Source organism: Hippopotamus amphibius, chromosome 15 (genome assembly GCF_030028045.1).
Source record: "Hippopotamus amphibius kiboko isolate mHipAmp2 chromosome 15, mHipAmp2.hap2, whole genome shotgun sequence".
Lineage (NCBI taxonomy): Eukaryota > Metazoa > Chordata > Mammalia > Artiodactyla > Hippopotamidae > Hippopotamus > Hippopotamus amphibius.
Window position 1 is genome coordinate 13,336,789 of NC_080200.1, and position 19,179 is coordinate 13,355,967.

The 19,179-nt window shown below is 50.8% G+C and overlaps 1 protein-coding gene across 1 annotated transcript in view; it reads left to right on the forward strand.

Annotated features, from left to right (window-relative positions):
- Nucleotides 1–19,179, forward strand: part of LOC130836241 (adhesion G protein-coupled receptor E2-like) — an 86,569-nt gene that overhangs the window by 27,367 nt on the left and 40,023 nt on the right. The window contains exons 3-9 of the mRNA XM_057708308.1: nucleotides 4,614–4,667; nucleotides 4,983–5,102; nucleotides 6,131–6,286; nucleotides 9,249–9,404; nucleotides 12,367–12,522; nucleotides 15,486–15,641; nucleotides 18,605–18,760. Of these exons, the coding sequence (XP_057564291.1) occupies nucleotides 4,614–4,667; nucleotides 4,983–5,102; nucleotides 6,131–6,286; nucleotides 9,249–9,404; nucleotides 12,367–12,522; nucleotides 15,486–15,641; nucleotides 18,605–18,760 (954 nt within the window). The remainder of the gene's footprint in view (nucleotides 1–4,613; nucleotides 4,668–4,982; nucleotides 5,103–6,130; nucleotides 6,287–9,248; nucleotides 9,405–12,366; nucleotides 12,523–15,485; nucleotides 15,642–18,604; nucleotides 18,761–19,179) is intronic.

Below are 19,179 nucleotides of genomic sequence, written 5' to 3' on the forward strand. Positions count from 1 at the left end.
CTGTTAATATATAGTAAATAGATTGTTCTAGTCACTCTGAGCCAAGGTCCTCATAGGGCCAAAAAGACCAATAGAATGATTCTTTGTATTTGATATAGGAGGTCTTCCTATATAAAAAGTGTATAAGAACCACCTTTTAGGAAGCTTGCAGTACAAATGCTAGTAATGCCATGCAAATACTTAGAATTAGAAATTTCAGAGACGTAATCATCAGGCAGAACATGGGAAAGAAATCACCCAGAGCAGCAGTTTCCTTTCAGGTCACGTAAAGCACAAGTTGCACTGAAAACTAGAAGTCCTTTCAACACACACGGACCAAGATAAGGCATCCTGCATGGCTGGGCTTGTTGGTCTCTGCACCATGAGAAATGGATATTTAAGTTTGCTGCCAGGTATGTAGAATTATAACAATGGCGATAGGCAGCTAAAGCTATCTGGGACTATTTATCCAGTTTTGAGAATTTTCTCTGTTCTTTGCTTTACTTCTGGCTTTTGCTTTATTTCTGGGTTTCCCACTATCTCTACAAGGGAGAGCAGAGGAGAAATTTCAAGAAGGGTATTTACTCAAATACATTAAGTACTCAAAGGAGAAATTTGGTGAAACTTATTCCTAGGGAAACTTGAGGATTTAACATAGATGTCTCATTTTGCCACCTGTGTTAGTCCAGGTTCTCAAGAGCAACAAAACCAAGAGGAGGTACATAGAGAGGGAGAGAAAGGGATTTATTTAAGGAAATGGTTCATGAGATTATGGAGATTGGAAAGTCCAAAATCTGCAGGACAGGGGTTCAGGCTGGAAACCCAGGACGACTTGTTGTTGCATCAAGTCTGAGGGCCTCTGGAAGTAGAATTTTCTCCTTCTTGAAGGATGTCAATGTTTTTCCTGTGAGGCTTTCAACTGATTGGATGAGGCCCACCCAGATTATGGAGGGTAATACGCTTTATTGAAAGTCTCCTGACTTAAATGTTAACTCATCTAAACACCTTCACAGCAACATCTAGGCTAGTGTTGGACCAAATATCTGGGTCCTGTGGCTGAGCCACATTGAATCATAAAATTAACCATCACGCCATCTGTACTAGTTTTTTCAGACAGGTGCACAGCCAAACTCTCTAAAAACTCTAATGCACTAAGAAAAACCTGTCCTTTGGTTTTGGGCTTTGTATGGGTCATGGAATGATTGGAAGCACAATAACAGTATAATAACCCAGTATCGATGAGGTCAGCCTAATTTTGATCATTCTTTATTTCCTTCAATGCTTAGGATAATACCTGTTCCCTAGTAGGTTGGGTTTTCCTTTTTCTAGGTAATTTCTATTGGAGTATTATTGCTTTACAATGTTGCATTAGTTTCAGCTATACAGGAAAGTGAATCAGCTATATATATATATATAGACAATGTACTTATATCCATTTTTTCTTTTTGATTTCCTTCCCAGTTAAGTTACCACAGAGCATTGAATAGGGTTCCCGGTGTTAAACTGTAGGTTCTCATTAGTTATCTATTTTATACATAGTAGTGTATATATGGCAATCCCAATTTCCCAGTTCATCCCATGCCCCATCTGTGTCTCTATTTCTGCTTTGCAAATAAGTTCATCTGTATCATTTTTCTAGATTCCACATAGAAGAGATATCATATGATATTTGTCTTTCTCTGACGTACTTCACTCAGTATGACAATCCCCAGGTCCATCCATGTTGCTTCAAATGGGATTATTTCATTCTTTTTTATGGCTGAGTAATATTCCTTTGTATATATGTAGCACATCTTCTTTATCCATTCCTTTGTTGATGAACATTTAGGTTGTTTCCATGTCCTGGCTATTGTATATAGTACTGCAATGAACATTGGGGTGCATGCATCATTTCAAATTATGGTTTTCTCTGAATATACACACCCAGGGATGGGGATGCAAGATCATATAATTTGAAGTACAATAACAGTGAATTATTAAAAACCAGTATCAGTGAGGTCAGCTTAATTCTGATTAGTCTTTATTTCCTTCAATGCTTAGGATTACACCTGTTCCCTAGTAGGTTAGGTGTTTCTTATATGTTGTCGTTGGTTGTAATTTATTTCTTGGTTTTTATGAAAATAGCCACATTTCTTTTCATCTGTGGAATATGATTTTTGTAAAAACTGGGCACATTTTGGAGGGTGTAATGTACGAGTTGCTGTGGACAGTTAAAAGAAATGAATAGCAAAGTTAGTTTCTTCAAGATATTTACACTTTTAGGTGTGCATGTACAATATACTCAGAAGAATAAACAACTTTGTTCATACACGTGGGACATTAGGACTCATTTGATCCTGCTTTAGATGCCACACTTTAGAATACTGAAGAGGCATAGTTGATACAGCACCTGAGGCATGAAATGCCTGAACAGCTCTCCCAAGGGGCAGCTCCATGCTGGGTTTTGGATTCAGGCGGTCTGGCCCTGGAGCCTGGCTCTCTTTATCACTGAACAGAGACCTAAGAGAAAAGGAGTGTTTTATGGGTAAAGAGGGAATAATAGAAGTCTGGGACTCTGACCCTGAGAGAACCAAGGTGAGTATGTAATTCTGCCTGACCCCAGAGTCTGATCCAGACACAAGTATGTCTCAGTTAATGGGAAAGAAATGGGAAGTTACTAGAGGAAGAGGAGAGAATCACTGCTCTGCATTTTCTTTTCTTTTCCTTTCCTTTCCTTTCCTTTTCTTTTTTCTTTTCTTTTCTTTTCTTTTCCCTCCCTCCCTCCCTTCCTTCCTTCCTTCCTTCCTTCCTTCCTTCCTTCCTTCCTTCCTATCTTTCCTTTTACTTTTATTTGCATTTTTTTCAGCATTTATTCCTGGGCTGTAAGTTTTTGTTTCTTCAGTTTCTTCTGGGATATCTTTTTCTTCTGCAAAACCTCCTTTTCTGCTTTAGGGAAAATCTGTTCTTTTTCAGTAAGGATCATCTCAATGTGGCAGGGAGAGCTCATGTATGGGTTGATCCGACCGTGAGCTCTGAACATCCTGAGCTGCATCTTGGGGGCTGTGTTCACCTGGATGTGCTCAAGGACCAGAGAATCTACATCTAAGCCCTTAAGTTCAGCATTACTCTCTGCATTTTTGCGTATGTGCTGTAAGACTTCAGTACTCTTTTTGAGCCACAGACCCTGCATCCAGCCCCACTGTTTGGCCTGGGCACACCTACCAGCTCCACCATTGTAATGAAGGAATGGCACACGTTGCTTCTTTAAAGTGACATCTTTCCCATACTTTGTAGCTTTTCGAATATGCATACTCTTAATGACCTGGGCAGTTTCACAAGTGCTCTTAGAGTCAACATGAAGATTTGAACCTCTTGATTTGCAAGATTTTGTGGGGTGTTCTGGGTCCAGTGATTAGTGAGCCAGTTTTAGAGGTCTCCTCAGGCCACTTACTGGAAAACTTCATTTTCTTCTTTTACTCTTTCTTTCCCTTTGGCAGACATGTGTTGCCTGTTTGTTCTGTGCCAAGTACTATCCTAACCCTTTGTTAGTCTTTAGTTATCTATAACCATAATAAAGCTCATCCTATTATTACCATTGTATTCATTTTGCACTGGGGGAAATTGTGGTTCAAATGATAGGTGGCATTTCCAAAGACGCATGGCCACCAGGTGGAAGTTTGGAGGCAGACTTGGGCATGTCTCCAAATGCATTCTCCACCAGGGTCCTCTGTCACATAACACAATGTTGAAATGGAAGAGGAAATTGGTTTTCCTTTGCCTGAGAAGAAAGATCGTGTAAAGGTACACAGATGTGAAAAAATTTTCATAGGGTTCATCAGCTCACCTGGTTGGGTAGACTGGGTATTGCCTATAGGGTAGATTTCCCTTTGCACCCACAATGGTTTCATATCACAAGCCTTCTGCTGTCACTGACTTATTCCTTAGGGAAGGACTGAAGATCAAGGGGAATAGCTGTGCCCTCAGTGCACTATAGGAGGACCAGGAGCTCATTTGGAGGGAACCATAGAAGCCATGGGTGGTGAACCTAGAGAGGCACTTAACCAGGGGATAGTGGCTCTACCTGCAGGTTCCTTTGTTCCCATATCTCATCTATTCTCAATGCCCCCTCTCCTGATTCCAGAGCTCGATGCCCTGCTGACATCATTGAGAGCTAGGGCTCAAACTTGGGGCTTTCTGACTCCAATACCCATCCTCTTCTTGTATGCCCTGAAACATGTACCTTCATAGGGAGGAATGATCCTGGAGAGAAATCCTTGAAGTAGATTTCTGCCATTGGCAGAGAACAAAGAACCCGAATATAGGCAGTCACACCAGTCTGAGGACTTTCTCCTTCAAATGTCCTACCTCCTTTGGGAGAGGTTGGAGTTTCTAAGATATGTCCACTTACATGTAGCACCTGAGATTGCAGGAGGGCTGTGCCTGTCAATGACCGATTCCTTGAGGAGTCCTGGGAGATGGGAGGGAAAGGCAGAGTCCTGGATTGTGGGCAAAGCATAGGAACATTGGGGATGCTGCTGGAAAGTGGTGGGCTGCAGGGCCACAGCCACCTCCCCAGCAGGCGATGGCCATGAGGAAATGGATTGCAACTGGAGCACCACCTTCCTCTCTTTGTCATCTCTGTCTTTCTGCGCCAGGACTCTTGGTGCTGCTGCTGTTTCCAATGGGACCTGTAACCCAGAAGAGTAAACGTGAGTCTGGGGAAGGCGGGGAGTGCATGCCAGGATCTGGGTCCTCTCACCAACAAGTGGGAGAAGGCGGCTTATTTTCAAGTGAGGTTTAGAAATGGTTCTCTGGGAATAAGAGAAGTTGTTTCTTCCTCCCCAAATGCCCAGAATATTCCAAGCTCTTCCTCTTTTGATGGCAGTCATCTCTCCCCCTCCCTCCATCCCTCCCTCCCACGCTCCTTCCCTTCCCCTATCCTTGGAGCCCCAGCTGGCTGCTGGTTTCCTTCATTCCTTGGACCTTCTGACCATGGTCTCTATCTCCACATCTGTCCTCCACAGCCTGTGCTCGGTGGTGCCCTGCGAACTCCTCATGTGTCAATGGTACTGCCTGCCGCTGTGCTCCGGGATTCAGTTCTTCATCTGGGGAGATCTTCACCAACCCCTTGGAGAGCTGTGATGGTACAGAGGCTTGGAGGTGGTGGAAGGACAAGTGGAGATTGTGGGGTCAGGTCAAGTGCCTGAGGGGGGACATGGGTATTGGTTGAGGGCCTCAGCCTTTGTCCTCAGAACTGTCATCATGGACAGAAAAAAGAAAAGTGAGGTTTAGAAATGGTTCTCTGGGAATAAGAGAAGTTGTTTCTTATATCCCAAATGTTGAGAATATTCTGAGCTCTTCCTCTTTTGATGGCAGTCATCTCTCCCCCTCCCTCCATCCCTCCCTCCCACTCTCCCTCCCTTCCTCTGCCCTTGGACCCCCAGCTGGCAGCTGGTTTCCTTCATTCCTTGGAGGAAAGGAATGGATGTCTCCATCCCCATGTCTGTCCCCACAGCCTGTGCTCAGTGGTGCCCTGCGAACTCCTCATGTGTCAATGGCACTGCCTGCCACTGTGCTCCGGGATTCAGTTCTTCATCTGGGGAGAATCTCACCAACCCCTTGGAGCTTTGTGAAGGTACAGAGGCTTGGGGGTGGTGGAAGGACAAGTGGAGATTGTGGGGTCCAGTTCTGTGCCTGTGGGGGGACATGGGTGTTTGTTTAGGGCCTCAGCCTTTGTCCTCAGAACTGTCATTGCGGACAGAAAAAAGAGAAGATATAAGGTGGAGAGATAAGACGTGAATAAACTTGGCTTCCTGGAGAGGAGCTGGGTCTCCAGGAGTCTGGAGGCTGTGCCACAGTTTGTCCTTTCAGGACTGAAGAGGGCGATACAGAGCTGCCACCCACCCTCCCACATCTACCCCTCCCACTGTGCCCCAATCTGGGGTGCCAGCCAGAGGGTCAAGAAGAGCAGAGCTGATTGCACAAGCTTCAGGAATGGCTTGCTCCAGCCACAGCCCAGCCTCAGCAGTACTGCCTAAGAGTCTAATTCTTTCCAGAAAGACATAGATTAAGCAACAGTCCTGATGCTGGGGAGTCGGGTAGGGGATGGGGATATCTGCCCTGAGGGAACTCATACCTTTGGGAGGTGACCCTTTGCTCTGCTGTGTTCCAGACATCAATGAGTGTGGACCACCCTTGCAAGTGTCCTGTGGAAAATTCGCAGACTGCCAGAACACGGAAGGGGGCTACCACTGCACGTGCATCAAAGGATATGAGCTTATTTCTGGGGCAACAACGTTCAGGAACGCGAGTGAGAACACGTGTCAAGGTAAGAATGACCCTGCGTCTTCCACCTCTCCATCCATGAGGTTTGTGGTGAGCTAAATGCTGAGTCATTCCTGCAGCATCCAGGGGTCAGGGCATTGGTTAGAGGTGTAGCACCCAGGTCTGAACTGGGACAGGGGTACCTGTTCCTGTCCCACCTGCACAGAGAGGCAGGCATGATTCAGGGACCCAAATCCTGGCTTTGCCATCTGATAGCTGAGTGTGTGACACTGGCCAGGATATGTATTCAGAAATCACTGTTAACAAGTGAGATGTGATAATACTATTGTGATTTTATGTTTTCTTTTTTAAGAGTCCCTATCGTTTACAGATAAAAACAAAACTAGGTTTGCCTTTTATTAACTGTGTGATCTTGGACAAATTACTTCACCTCTCTGTGCCCCAGTTTACCCATGTATAAAAAGGGGGTGACAGTGGCACTTACCTCATAGAATTGCTGGGAAGGTACCTGAGGTCACAAAGCACAAAGCAGTGATAGCTTTGGTTTTAAAATTATAATCAGTATGATCTAACGCACCCTCCCTTGGATGGGCAACCCTGGGAGCTGTGCCTCAGGGTGAGTGCTCAGAGAGCAGTTGTCCTGGCCCATTCGCTTACCAGGGCCCCAGGAGGAGCCTGGCCTCCACACATCATCAGGCTTTGCCCTCTTTCCAGGGGGATCAGGCAGGAAGGGGAAGGAGCAGATGGGGCAGATGGGAGCCATGATTCCAGAGAGGGGGTTAGAACTGAAAACTGAGGATAGGGAGAGGAGGAGAGCAAAGGTAGGTGGGGAGGAGGAGGTTAAGCCCATGGTGCAGAGGACTTTGAGGGGCATCCACAGGCCTACCTTGCTGCAGAGAGAAGAGCCCACAAATTTGGTCCCAACTCCTTCTCTCCTAGCACAAAGAGAGAGGGCTGCAGTGCCTCCCTGGTGGGATGGAAGAGAGGACGTGCATCTATATGGAGGCACTGCTGGCCCATAGGGGCTTCTGAGGGTGGATGCTGTACTTGAAACATGTGGCCTGGCCAGAATACAGAGCATTCATGTGAATGGGAAAAGGTACCTGTCTCCTTGTGAACTGTGTGTTTGGAGAATGGAGAATGAGCCGGTTTTCCTCTCGCCATTTGCCTCCTTGGCCAGGCACTCTTGTGCAGTGAGCAACCTGTGCAACTGCACATGGTGGTCATGGATCCTACTCTGTGTGCCTGGACTGGGGGTGCCACCCACCCACTGCTGCAGGCCCCTACAGAGACATGGATGACCAAGATTGAGGTGGGAGGGGACCCCAATGGGCCTCAAGGTTGGTGACAGGAAGGGAGCAGCTTGCTCGTTTGGACCAAAGCCTGCAACCTGAAGAGCTAGCTTCATGATGGACTCAGCTGAACTGTCAGTGCACCCCGCACTTTGGCATTCCAGTCTTCAGTGCACCCAAGGACATGTCCACCTATGTCCTGGCCTTAGGGTCTGCTATGTGCAGGAGATCTGAGCTGCTCCCTGGGTACCTCGTTCCACTTTCTCCAGACATCAGAGGGCTGTCCTGTGTACCTACCTAGTCTCCCGACCCTCTGTGAAGCCCAAGGCTCAGAACAGCTTGTAGAAGGTCACTTCCAGATGTTTGGAGCATGGCCCCTGCACCTGGCATCTTATTTGTGTAAAATGAAAGAGCGGGTGACATTCAAGATACTCAATGAGATTACAGCACCATGTGTTCTAGAACAGTATCTGTCCCCTTTGCCATGCTCAGTGACTGCAAAATTGAGACCTGCCCCCACTGGGACCCTCTCAGACCCCCTGAGCCATGGTGGACCCTGTGACCCTGTCCAGAAATGTGGGAGGAGGGAGATTCAAGGACAGGTCTACTGTCCCCAGCTGGTCCTAACCCTCGCCAAAACCCTACCAGGGGAAGATGTCTCCTGGCACCGTGACCCCACTTCTCAGCTGCTCAGATCCCCACTCAGGGCTCGACTCTGACCCTCCCCAATAATTCCAGCTCTCAGGCCTGAGGCAGCAGTGATGGCTGGGGCTTGGGAGGACGTTGTGTCGGGGGTGAGCAGGGTGACATCAACCTCCCACACACTGGAAGAATCAGGTGAACAAAGAGGCTCCCATCTGGTCCAGATGACAAGAGAGTTTGTCATCGGGGACTATTGCCCCGGCCTGAGCCTCTACTGAAGTGATCAGCCCAGGCCCCACGATGACCCAGACCACTTGGGGACAGAAGATGAAGGCTGAGCCCCACTCAGAAGGGTCCACAGGTCTATGTTCCTGGTGGGAGGCCAAGGGCCAAGATGACAGAACACCTGCCAGCCTTCACCCATGAGCACCTGCTCCCTGCCCCAGCCACCCAGCCCTCGCCCATTGCGGGCCTTGCTCAGTGGGGATTCTCACAACTTCCTGCCAATCCAGCCGATGCCTTCATGGAAATAGGAAAAAGGCATCTTCACAGTCCCAAGGCTGCCTGGCCAGACATCAGCCCCACTGTCCAGCACAGCCTGATGCCCACTGCCCAGGTGGCCCTGGCCTCTCTGGCATCATCCTCATTTTCTGTGCCACTGCCCAAAAGCCTCGTCCTTGAGCCTTGAATAAACTTGAATAAACTTGGCTTCCTGGAGAGGAGCTGGGTCTCCAGGAGTCTGGAGGCTGTGCCACAGTTTGTCCTTTCAGGACTGAAGAGGGCGATACAGAGCTGCCACCCACCCTCCCACATCTACCCCTCCCACTGTGCCCCAATCTGGGGTGCCAGCCAGAGGGTCAAGAAGAGCAGAGCTGATTGCACAAGCTTCAGGAATGGCTTGCTCCAGCCACAGCCCAGCCTCAGCAGTACTGCCTAAGAGTCTAATTCTTTCCAGAAAGACTTAGATTAAGCAACAGTCCTGATGCTGGGGAGTCGGGTAGGGGATGGGGATATCTGCCCTGAGGGAACTCATACCTTTGGGAGGTGACCCTTTGCTCTGCTGTGTTCCAGACATCAATGAGTGTGGACCACCCTTGCAAGTGTCCTGTGGAAAATTCGCAGACTGCCAGAACACGGAAGGGGGCTACCACTGCACGTGCATCAAAGGATATGAGCTTATTTCTGGGGCAACAACGTTCAGGAACGCGAGTGAGAACACGTGTCAAGGTAAGAATGACCCTGCGTCTTCCACCTCTCCATCCATGAGGTTTGTGGTGAGCTAAATGCTGAGTCATTCCTGCAGCATCCAGGGGTCAGGGCATTGGTTAGAGGTGTAGCACCCAGGTCTGAACTGGGACAGGGGTACCTGTTCCTGTCCCACCTGCACAGAGAGGCAGGCATGATTCAGGGACCCAAATCCTGGCTTTGCCATCTGATAGCTGAGTGTGTGACACTGGCCAGGATATGTATTCAGAAATCACTGTTAACAAGTGAGATGTGATAATACTATTGTGATTTTATGTTTTCTTTTTTAAGAGTCCCTATCGTTTACAGATAAAAACAAAACTAGGTTTGCCTTTTATTAACTGTGTGATCTTGGACAAATTACTTCACCTCTCTGTGCCCCAGTTTACCCATGTATAAAAAGGGGGTGACAGTGGCACTTACCTCATAGAATTGCTGGGAAGGTACCTGAGGTCACAAAGCACAAAGCAGTGATAGCTTTGGTTTTAAAATTATAATCAGTATGATCTAACGCACCCTCCCTTGGATGGGCAACCCTGGGAGCTGTGCCTCAGGGTGAGTGCTCAGAGAGCAGTTGTCCTGGCCCATTCACTCACCAGGGCCCCAGGAGGAGCCTGGCCTCCACACATCATCAGGCTTTGCCCTCTTTCCAGGGGGATCAGGCAGGAAGGGGAAGGAGCAGATGGGGCAGATGAGAGCCACGACTCCAGAGAGGGGGTTAGAACTGAAAACTGAGGATAGGGAGAGGAGGAGAGCAAAGGTGGGAGGGGAGGAGGAGGCTGAGCCCATGGTGCAGAGGACTTTGAGGGGCATCCACAGGCCTACCTTGCTGCAGAGAGAAGAGCCCACAAATTTGGTCCCAACTCCTTCCCTCCTAGCACAAAGAGAGAGGGCTGCAGTGCCTCCCTGGTGGGATGGAAGAGAGGACGTGCATCTATATGGAGGCACTGCTGGCCCATAGGGGCTTCTGAGGGTGGATGCTGTACTTGAAACATGTGGCCTGGCCAGAATACAGAACATTCATGTGAATGGGAAAAGGTACCTGTCTCCTTGTGAACTGTGTGTTTGGAGAATGGAGAATGAGCCGGTTTTCCTCTCGCCATTTGCCTCCTTGGCCAGGCACTCTTGTGCAGTGAGCAACCTGTACAACTGCACATGGTGGTCATGGATCCTACTCTGTGTGCCTGGACTGGGGGTGCCACCCACCCACTGCTGCAGGCCCCTACAGAGACATGGATGACCAAGATTGAGGTGGGAGGGGACCCCAGTGGGCCTCAAGGTTGGTGACAGGAAGGGAGCAGCTTGCTCGTTTGGACCAAAGCCTGCAACCTGAAGAGCTAGCTTCATGATGGACTCAGCTGAACTGTCAGTGCACCCCGCACTTTGGCATTCCAGTCTTCAGTGCACCCAAGGACATGTCCACCTATGTCCTGGCCTTGGGGTCTGCTATGTGCAGGAGATCTGAGCTGCTCCCTGGGTACCTCGTTCCACTTTCTCCAGACATCAGAGGGCTGTCCTGTGTACCTACCTAGTCTCCCGACCCTCTGTGAAGCCCAAGGCTCAGAACAGCTTGTAGAAGGTCACTTCCAGATGTTTGGAGCATGGCCCCTGCACCCGGCATCTTATTTGTGTAAAATGAAAGAGCGGGTGACATTCAAGATACTCAATGAGATTACAGTACCATGTGTTCTAGAACAGTATCTGTCCCCTTTGCCATGCTCAGTGACTGCAAAATTGAGACCTGCCCCCACTGGGACCCTCTCAGACCCCCTGAGCCATGGTGGACCCTGTGACCCTGTCCAGAAATGTGGGAGGAGGGAGATTCAAGGACAGGTCTACTGTCCCCAGCTGGTCCTAACCCTCGCCAAAACCCTACCAGGGGAAGATGTCTCCTGGCACCGTGACCCCACTTCTCAGCTGCTCAGATCCCCACTCAGGGCTCGACTCTGACCCTCCCCAATAATTCCAGCTCTCAGGCCTGAGGCAGCAGTGATGGCTGGGGCTTGGGAGGACGTTGTGTCGGGGGTGAGCAGGGTGACATCAACCTCCCACACACTGGAAGAATCAGGTGAACAAAGAGGCTCCCATCTGGTCCAGATGACAAGAGAGTTTGTCATCGGGGACTATTGCCCCGGCCTGAGCCTCTACTGAAGTGATCAGCCCAGGCCCCACGATGACCCAGACCACTTGGGGACAGAAGATGAAGGCTGAGCCCCACTCAGAAGGGTCCACAGGTCTATGTTCCTGGTGGGAGGCCAAGGGCCAAGATGACAGAACACCTGGCACCCTTCACCCATGAGCACCTGCTCCCTGCCCCAGCCACCCAGCCCTCGCCCATTGCGGGCCTTGCTCAGTGGGGATTCTCACAACTTCCTGCCAATCCAGCCGATGCCTTCATGGAAATAGGAAAAAGGCATCTTCACAGTCCCAAGGCTGCCTGGCCAGACATCAGCCCCACTGTCCAGCACAGCCTGATGCCCACTGCCCAGGTGGCCCTGGCCTCTCTGGCATCATCCTCATTTTCTGTGCCATTGCCCAAAAGCCTCATCCTTGAGCCTTGAATAAACTTGAATAAACTTGGCTTCCTGGAGAGGAGCTGGGTCTCCAGGAGTCTGGAGGCTGTGCCACAGTTTGTCCTTTCAGGACTGAAGAGGGCGATACAGAGCTGCCACCCACCCTCCCACATCTACCCCTCCCACTGTGCCCCAATCTGGGGTGCCAGCCAGAGGGTCAAGAAGAGCAGAGCTGATTGCACAAGCTTCAGGAATGGCTTGCTCCAGCCACAGCCCAGCCTCAGCAGTACTGCCTAAGAGTCTAATTCTTTCCAGAAAGACATAGATTAAGCAACAGTCCTGATGCTGGGGAGTCGGGTAGGGGATGGGGATATCTGCCCCGAGGGAACTCATACCTTTGGGAGGTGACCCTTTGCTCTGCTGTGTTCCAGACATCAATGAGTGTGGACCACCCTTGCAAGTGTCCTGTGGAAAATTCGCAGACTGCCAGAACACGGAAGGGGGCTACCACTGCACGTGCATCAAAGGATATGAGCTTATTTCTGGGGCAACAACGTTCAGGAACGCGAGTGAGAACACGTGTCAAGGTAAGAATGACCCTGCGTCTTCCACCTCTCCATCCATGAGGTTTGTGGTGAGCTAAATGCTGAGTCATTCCTGCAGCATCCAGGGGTCAGGGCATTGGTTAGAGGTGTAGCACCCAGGTCTGAACTGGGACAGGGGTACCTGTTCCTGTCCCACCTGCACAGAGAGGCAGGCATGATTCAGGGACCCAAATCCTGGCTTTGCCATCTGATAGCTGAGTGTGTGACACTGGCCAGGATATGTATTCAGAAATCACTGTTAACAAGTGAGATGTGATAATACTATTGTGATTTTATGTTTTCTTTTTTAAGAGTCCCTATCGTTTACAGATAAAAACAAAACTAGGTTTGCCTTTTATTAACTGTGTGATCTTGGACAAATTACTTCACCTCTCTGTGCCCCAGTTTACCCATGTATAAAAAGGGGGTGACAGTGGCACTTACCTCATAGAATTGCTGGGAAGGTACCTGAGGTCACAAAGCACAAAGCAGTGATAGCTTTGGTTTTAAAATTATAATCAGTATGATCTAACGCACCCTCCCTTGGATGGGCAACCCTGGGAGCTGTGCCTCAGGGTGAGTGCTCAGAGAGCAGTTGTCCTGGCCCATTCACTCACCAGGGCCCCAGGAGGAGCCTGGCCTCCACACATCATCAGGCTTTGCCCTCTTTCCAGGGGGATCAGGCAGGAAGGGGAAGGAGCAGATGGGGCAGATGAGAGCCACGACTCCAGAGAGGGGGTTAGAACTGAAAACTGAGGATAGGGAGAGGAGGAGAGCAAAGGTGGGAGGGGAGGAGGAGGCTGAGCCCATGGTGCAGAGGACTTTGAGGGGCATCCACAGGCCTACCTTGCTGCAGAGAGAAGAGCCCACAAATTTGGTCCCAACTCCTTCCCTCCTAGCACAAAGAGAGAGGGCTGCAGTGCCTCCCTGGTGGGATGGAAGAGAGGACGTGCATCTATATGGAGGCACTGCTGGCCCATAGGGGCTTCTGAGGGTGGATGCTGTACTTGAAACATGTGGCCTGGCCAGAATACAGAGCATTCATGTGAATGGGAAAAGGTACCTGTCTCCTTGTGAACTGTGTGTTTGGAGAATGGAGAATGAGCCGGTTTTCCTCTCGCCATTTGCCTCCTTGGCCAGGCACTCTTGTGCAGTGAGCAACCTGTACAACTGCACATGGTGGTCATGGATCCTACTCTGTGTGCCTGGACTGGGGGTGCCACCCACCCACTGCTGCAGGCCCCTACAGAGACATGGATGACCAAGATTGAGGTGGGAGGGGACCCCAGTGGGCCTCAAGGTTGGTGACAGGAAGGGAGCAGCTTGCTCGTTTGGACCAAAGCCTGCAACCTGAAGAGCTAGCTTCATGATGGACTCAGCTGAACTGTCAGTGCACCCCGCACTTTGGCATTCCAGTCTTCAGTGCACCCAAGGACATGTCCACCTATGTCCTGGCCTTGGGGTCTGCTATGTGCAGGAGATCTGAGCTGCTCCCTGGGTACCTCGTTCCACTTTCTCCAGACATCAGAGGGCTGTCCTGTGTACCTACCTAGTCTCCCGACCCTCTGTGAAGCCCAAGGCTCAGAACAGCTTGTAGAAGGTCACTTCCAGATGTTTGGAGCATGGCCCCTGCACCCGGCATCTTATTTGTGTAAAATGAAAGAGCGGGTGACATTCAAGATACTCAATGAGATTACAGTACCATGTGTTCTAGAACAGTATCTGTCCCCTTTGCCATGCTCAGTGACTGCAAAATTGAGACCTGCCCCCACTGGGACCCTCTCAGACCCCCTGAGCCATGGTGGACCCTGTGACCCTGTCCAGAAATGTGGGAGGAGGGAGATTCAAGGACAGGTCTACTGTCCCCAGCTGGTCCTAACCCTCGCCAAAAACCTACCAGGGGAAGATGCCTCCTGGCACCGTGACCCCACTTCTCAGCTGCTCAGATCCCCACTCAGGGCTCCACGCTGACCCTCCCCAATAATTCCAGCTCTCAGGCCTGAGGCAGCAGTGATGGCTGGGGCTTGGGAGGACGTTGTGTCGGGGGTGAGCAGGGTGACATCAACCTCCCACACACTGGAAGAATCAGGTGAACAAAGAGGCTCCCATCTGGTCCAGATGACAAGAGAGTTTGTCATCGGGGACTATTGCCCCGGCCTGAGCCTCTACTGAAGTGATCAGCCCAGGCCCCACGATGACCCAGACCACTTGGGGACAGAAGATGAAGGCTGAGCCCCACTCAGAAGGGTCCACAGGTCTATGTTCCTGGTGGGAGGCCAAGGGCCAAGATGACAGAAACACCTGCCAGCCTTCACCCATGAACACCTGCTCCCTGCCCCAGCCACCCAGCCCTCGCCCATTGCGGGCCTTGCTCAGTGGGGATTCTCACAACTTCCTGCCAATCCAGCCGATGCCTTCATGGAAATAGGAAAAAGGCATCTTCACAGTCCCAAGGCTGCCTGGCCAGACATCAGCCCCACTGTCCAGCACAGCCTGATGCCCACTGCCCAGGTGGCCCTGGCCTCTCTGGCATCATCCTCATTTTCTGTGCCACTGCCCAAGAGCCTCGTCCTTGAGCCTTGAATAAACTTGAATAAACTTGGCTTCCTGGAGAGGAGCTGGGTCTCCAGGAGTCTGGAGGCTGTGCCACAGTTTGTCCTTTCAGGACTGAAGAGGGCGATACAGAGCTGCCACCCACCCTCCCACATCTACCCCTCCCACTGTGCCCCAATCTGGGGTGCCAGCCAGAGGGTCAAGAAGAGCAGAGCTGATTGCACAAGCTTCAGGAATGGCTTGCTCCAGCCACAGCCCAGCCTCAGCAGTACTGCCTAAGAGTCTAATTCTTTCCAGAAAGACATAGATTAAGCAACAGTCCTGATGCTGGGGAGTCGGGTAGGGGATGGGGATATCTGCCCCGAGGGAACTCATACCTTTGGGAGGTGACCCTTTGCTCTGCTGTGTTCCAGACATCAATGAGTGTGGACCACCCTTGCAAGTGTCCTGTGGAAAATTCGCAGACTGCCAGAACACGGAAGGGGGCTACCACTGCACGTGCATCAAAGGATATGAGCTTATTTCTGGGGCAACAACGTTCAGGAACGCGAGTGAGAACACGTGTCAAGGTAAGAATGACCCTGCGTCTTCCACCTCTCCATCCATGAGGTTTGTGGTGAGCTAAATGCTGAGTCATTCCTGCAGCATCCAGGGGTCAGGGCATTGGTTAGAGGTGTAGCACCCAGGTCTGAACTGGGACAGGGGTACCTGTTCCTGTCCCACCTGCACAGAGAGGCAGGCATGATTCAGGGACCCAAATCCTGGCTTTGCCATCTGATAGCTGAGTGTGTGACACTGGCCAGGATATGTATTCAGAAATCACTGTTAACAAGTGAGATGTGATAATACTATTGTGATTTTATGTTTTCTTTTTTAAGAGTCCCTATCGTTTACAGATAAAAACAAAACTAGGTTTGCCTTTTATTAACTGTGTGATCTTGGACAAATTACTTCACCTCTCTGTGCCCCAGTTTACCCATGTATAAAAAGGGGGTGACAGTGGCACTTACCTCATAGAATTGCTGGGAAGGTACCTGAGGTCACAAAGCACAAAGCAGTGATAGCTTTGGTTTTAAAATTATAATCAGTATGATCTAACGCACCCTCCCTTGGATGGGCAACCCTGGGAGCTGTGCCTCAGGGTGAGTGCTCAGAGAGCAGTTGTCCTGGCCCATTCACTCACCAGGGCCCCAGGAGGAGCCTGGCCTCCACACATCATCAGGCTTTGCCCTCTTTCCAGGGGGATCAGGCAGGAAGGGGAAGGAGCAGATGGGGCAGATGAGAGCCACGACTCCAGAGAGGGGGTTAGAACTGAAAACTGAGGATAGGGAGAGGAGGAGAGCAAAGGTGGGAGGGGAGGAGGAGGCTGAGCCCATGGTGCAGAGGACTTTGAGGGGCATCCACAGGCCTACCTTGCTGCAGAGAGAAGAGCCCACAAATTTGGTCCCAACTCCTTCCCTCCTAGCACAAAGAGAGAGGGCTGCAGTGCCTCCCTGGTGGGATGGAAGAGAGGACGTGCATCTATATGGAGGCACTGCTGGCCCATAGGGGCTTCTGAGGGTGGATGCTGTACTTGAAACATGTGGCCTGGCCAGAATACAGAACATTCATGTGAATGGGAAAAGGTACCTGTCTCCTTGTGAACTGTGTGTTTGGAGAATGGAGAATGAGCCGGTTTTCCTCTCGCCATTTGCCTCCTTGGCCAGGCACTCTTGTGCAGTGAGCAACCTGTACAACTGCACATGGTGGTCATGGATCCTACTCTGTGTGCCTGGACTGGGGGTGCCACCCACCCACTGCTGCAGGCCCCTACAGAGACATGGATGACCAAGATTGAGGTGGGAGGGGACCCCAGTGGGCCTCAAGGTTGGTGACAGGAAGGGAGCAGCTTGCTCGTTTGGACCAAAGCCTGCAACCTGAAGAGCTAGCTTCATGATGGACTCAGCTGAACTGTCAGTGCACCCCGCACTTTGGCATTCCAGTCTTCAGTGCACCCAAGGACATGTCCACCTATGTCCTGGCCTTGGGGTCTGCTATGTGCAGGAGATCTGAGCTGCTCCCTGGGTACCTCGTTCCACTTTCTCCAGACATCAGAGGGCTGTCCTGTGTACCTACCTAGTCTCCCGACCCTCTGTGAAGCCCAAGGCTCAGAACAGCTTGTAGAAGGTCACTTCCAGATGTTTGGAGCATGGCCCCTGCACCCGGCATCTTATTTGTGTAAAATGAAAGAGCGGGTGACATTCAAGATACTCAATGAGATTACAGTACCATGTGTTCTAGAACAGTATCTGTCCCCTTTGCCATGCTCAGTGACTGCAAAATTGAGACCTGCCCCCACTGGGACCCTCTCAGACCCCCTGAGCCATGGTGGACCCTGTGACCCTGTCCAGAAATGTGGGAGGAGGGAGATTCAAGGACAGGTCTACTGTCCCCAGCTGGTCCTAACCCTCGCCAAAAACCTACCAGGGGAAGATGCCTCCTGGCACCGTGACCCCACTTCTCAGCTGCTCAGATCCCCACTCAGGGCTCCACGCTGACCCTCCCCAATAATTCCAGCTCTCAGGCCTGAGGCAGCAGTGATGGCTGGGGCTTGGGAGGACGTTGTGTCGGGGGTGAGCAGGGTGACATCAACCTCCCACACACTGGAAGAATCAGGTGAACAAAGAGGCTCCCATCTGGTCCAGATGACAAGAGAGTTTGTCATCGGGGACTATTGCCCCGGCCTGACCCTCTACTGAAGTGATCAGCCCAGGCCCCACGATGACCCAGACCACTTGGGGACAGAAGATGAAGGCTGAGCCCCACTCAGAAGGGTCCACAGGTCTATGTTCCTGGTGGGAGGCCAAGGGCCAAGATGACAGAAACACCTGCCAGCCTTCACCCATGAACACCTGCTCCCTGCCCCAGCCACCCAGCCCTCGCCCATTGCGGGCCTTGCTCAGTGGGGATTCTCACAACTTCCTGCCAATCCAGCCGATGCCTTCATGGAAATAGGAAAAAGGCATCTTCACAGTCCCAAGGCTGCCTGGCCAGACATCAGCCCCACTGTCCAGCACAGCCTGATGCCCACTGCCCAGGTGGCCCTGGCCTCTCTGGCATCATCCTCATTTTCTGTGCCACTGCCCAAAAGCCTCGTCCTTGAGCCTTGAATAAACTTGAATAAACTTGGCTTCCTGGAGAGGAGCTGGGTCTCCAGGAGTCTGGAGGCTGTGCCACAGTTTGTCCTTTCAGGACTGAAGAGGGCGATACAGAGCTGCCACCCACCCTCCCACATCTACCCCTCCCACTGTGCCCCAATCTGGGGTGCCAGCCAGAGGGTCAAGAAGAGCAGAGCTGATTGCACAAGCTTCAGGAATGGCTTGCTCCAGCCACAGCCCAGCCTCAGCAGTACTGCCTAAGAGTCTAATTCTTTCCAGAAAGACATAGATTAAGCAACAGTCCTGATGCTGGGGAGTCGGGTAGGGGATGGGGATATCTGCCCCGAGGGAACTCATACCTTTGGGAGGTGACCCTTTGCTCTGCTGTGTTCCAGACATCAATGAGTGTGGACCACCCTTGCAAGTGTCCTGTGGAAAATTCGCAGACTGCCAGAACACGGAAGGGGGCTACCACTGCACGTGCATCAAAGGATATGAGCTTATTTCTGGGGCAACAACGTTCAGGAACGCGAGTGAGAACACGTGTCAAGGTAAGAATGACCCTGCGTCTTCCACCTCTCCATCCATGAGGTTTGTGGTGAGCTAAATGTTGAGTCATTCCTGCAGCATCCAGGGGTCAGGGCATTGGTTAGAGGTGTAGCACCCAGGTCTGAACTGGGACAGGGGTACCTGTTCCTGTCCCACCTGCACAGAGAGGCAGGCATGATTCAGGGACCCAAATCCTGGCTTTGCCATCTGATAGCTGAGTGTGTGACACTGGCCAGGATATGTATTCAGAAATCACTGTTAACAAGTGAGATGTGATAATACTATTGTGATTTTATGTTTTCTTTTTTAAGAGTCCCTATCGTTTACAGATAAAAACAAAACTAGGTTTGCCTTTTATTAACTGTGTGATCTTGGACAAATTACTTCACCTCTCTGTGCCCCAGTTTACCCATGTATAAAA